The 3,285-nt window shown below is 44.5% G+C and overlaps 1 protein-coding gene across 1 annotated transcript in view; it reads left to right on the top strand.

Annotated features, from left to right (window-relative positions):
- TRAF5 (TNF receptor associated factor 5) overlaps positions 1-3,285 on the top strand; it is a 47,651-nt gene that overhangs the window by 29,007 nt on the left and 15,359 nt on the right. Inside the window, exon 7 of the mRNA XM_006771265.2 lies at positions 1,302-1,394. Coding sequence (XP_006771328.1) covers positions 1,302-1,394 — 93 coding nt within the window. The remainder of the gene's footprint in view (positions 1-1,301; positions 1,395-3,285) is intronic.

The raw sequence follows: 3,285 nt of genomic DNA on the forward strand, positions 1-3,285 counted from the left end.
GAATAGCAGCCTCTCTGTGGAGCACACTTACGCCTTCCCCACCTCCTTTCCCCCAAGTACATTTTCCTGAACTCTCTCTTTCTCCTAAACTCAAAGGGCCCTTCTTTTGTCTCTGTCTCTTGTTTCCTGAGCCCATTTCTTCTACCTCCGTGACTTTCTAAATAAACTCTTCCTTATAGTTTGAGTCTTGGCTCTGAATTCTTCCTTGGCCAGAATTCAAGGACTGATGTTGCTGAACCAAGGTCCCGTCATTGGTAACATTCTGGTGCCATTTTCACCACCAACATGATGGTGCCGTAACTCGGATACCCTTACCAATACGCGGATTGTCTTATTATGGTGTAGTGCAGTGGGATTCCAGAGGATCCCATCCAGGGCCACCTTGCAGACCTGGACTGTACTAGGTACAAACAGGGGCCCGCTGTGCCCCACTGGCTCCTCGCTTTGCAATGGTGGACTTGAGTTTTCTTTGGAAATCCCCACCTCCCTGTTTTAAGGTTAGAGGCTGACTTTCTTTGAGCTGTTTTGTGAAATCCTCAAGGTAGAGCTAAAGGTTAAGGGTTGAGAGACCATTCTCTCTAAAAATCAATGAAAGAATATCCCTGGGTGAGGATTAAGAACAAAAGTTAATAATTGACTCATGTGGGGATGTGCACGTAAAGGTTGGTTGCCTAGCACTCTCAGTCCTCGTGGCTGTATTAGGCAGCTGGGGAGAGAAATGAAACAGATTAGAGAGTTTGAGATGACTCGGAAAGTGACATCCCCTTGGAGCTCACCCACAAGCAGCACATAAACTTCAACCCCCTACACAATGTCCCTAGAAATTTTGTTCAGACTCTACAAATCTCAAAATAAAATTAACACGAGAAATTATGCCGCTAAGGCTGGAAACTCCCAGCTTCAGCTCCCATAAATACTCGTGCAAATAGACAATAAATAGGAAGCCTTTAGCAATCGTGATCGCTAAAACTATCTTACATAATACAAGCATAAACTCTGTGTTTCGCGTACTCACAACTGTAAACCTACTTCCCCCACCCTTTATTCTCAGGGCAAGGAGGAAATCAGCATTAAGAGTTTTGATAGCGGCCTGATTCTCTGCCCCTGTAAGTTTAAAATTGTCTCATGGGTACTGTAGAATCTTAACGCTGGAAAGGGGACTGGAAGGCCATTTCCCCCGCAACCCACCTTGAGACAAGTAAGCAACGTCGTTGAAGTTCTGTTTTAGTGGAGTATCCCACCAGCATCCTCGCCTGGGGACACTTTCCACAACCTGCCTTATTTTTCTCTTCATGTTGAAGGGTAAACCGTCAAACTTGAAGCAGCATGAGCACTCGGCCTTACGGGACCACATGCTTCTCATTTTAGAAAAGAACTTCCGACTAGAAGAACAGGTAAATGAATATTCAAGGGTTCAAATATGAAAGGCGGGCAGCAGAATTGCTGGGATTTGCAATTCTTGGTGTTCTTATATTCTGTTTCAGTGTAAGTCGACAGGAGGTAGGTCTTTTTCTATGAAGTGGCCAGACAGAGTCATAGGATTATAGAACATGAGAAGTAGAAGATGCCTTTGAGATCCTCATTCAACCGAGGAAGTAACTCAAAGTTTGATGTGTTTGTAACTTGTGTCAGGATTCGATCTCAAACCCATGTCCCATAGCCCTGTCTACAGCCTCTCGACACACCTTTTAGTTAATGATACCTGGCACCTAGGAGGTGCCTAGGAGGTGACTGATGTTTTAATAGAAGCCTATATTACCATGAAATAGCAGTTGACAATCTCTTCTAGGCACTATGGGTTTATGTATTTTGTAGTAAGTCCTACCTCCTGCCTTTGAGAAGCTTTGCAACCTGATAAATGCCCACATATATATTTAGTTCACTGAGTTGCAATTATCAAGTGAAAGTATGTGTGCAGATGATGATTTTATTAATTATTATAAGAGTTAATTGTCTTATTAGGACATCTCAGAGGATCAGACTTTTCAAGCTCACATAGGGAAGAACACCATCTATTGCAGACAGGGAGCTGGATTTTCTCTTATCGATTATTTTATGATGTCTGAGTTCAGATTAAAGTAGGTGTGTGAGTTCTAGGGTCAGATCCCGGAGAAAATTAGAAAGACTGATCAAACTGTAACTTTGGTAGAAACCATGCTGCCTAGTAGCCATTCCCAAGTTCTTTCTGTATCATTGCCTCATTCATCCATCCATTCATTTAACAAACACCTCCCACAAGTCAGATACAGTGTTAGTTGCTAGGAACACTGAGTTGAGGAAGCACTCACAGAAATGTAGACAGGCAAGTTGCCGAGCCTCACAGGACATGCTGTGGGGGTACCCTGTGTCTGGGTTCAGAGGCTGCCTCAGTATACTCCAGGGGAGTTGGGAAAGGACATCAGAGTTACATCTTGAAGGAAGAGAAGGTCTGTCGGTTAAAATGTTGTGGAAAGAGGACATCCCAGAAGGGGAAAGATTGCGCCAACACGGGGAGGCATGAGAGAGGCTGATGGTTCAAGGAAATGTGCTTCCACTCGGGTGGAAAGATACCCGAGTGAGAGACAGGGAATGGCCGGAAGTCTGGTCTGTCGGATCCAGATTGCAGTGGCCTTCCACGTGAGCCAAGACATGTTTGAACACGATGCATTCAGTTATTTTTGCACTCACTAATATTCTGCTAATACTAGAAAGGATCTGAGGGCCAAAAATGTGAACTATATTTGTCAGTAATAGGGAACTAATGGAGGCTTTTACATTGGAAAAATGCTTGGCCAGCTAATTGTTTGTTTGGTTTTAAAACATAAGACAGTTGGCAGTCACATGGAGGATGGATAGAGGGAGAGAAGAGAAGAGAATGGGGACAGCGGGACCAGGCAGAAGGGGTTGCAATAAACTAGACAGTGTAGCAGTAGAGCCAGAAATTGATGAGCGAGAGCTCTGTGCCAGAATGCCTGAGTTCCAGGACTGGTTCCCCAGTAGTCCCATGAGTTTGAGGATGCTACTTAACCTTGCTCTTCCCCAATTTCCTAATTTGTAAAATGGGGTTGTGGTGAGGGTTAAGAGGTAATGTATTTAAGCTCTTGGCACAGCATTTCAATGTTTAGGTGGAGACAAGATGCTGGAAGAGGTGAGGTGATGGGGAAGGATTGATCAAGGCTGTGTCAGTGGGGATGGAAAGAAGGTATTGGGAAACATTCAGAGATTGGATTGGGATGCTGCAAGCTTAGAAGGCAAGGAACATGGTCGTGGTCAGGAGCAGGTTAGATGTGAGGGTGGGGAGACTCC

This window comes from Myotis davidii, unplaced genomic scaffold, assembly GCF_000327345.1.
Source record: "Myotis davidii unplaced genomic scaffold, ASM32734v1 scaffold1525, whole genome shotgun sequence".
NCBI lineage: Eukaryota > Metazoa > Chordata > Mammalia > Chiroptera > Vespertilionidae > Myotis > Myotis davidii.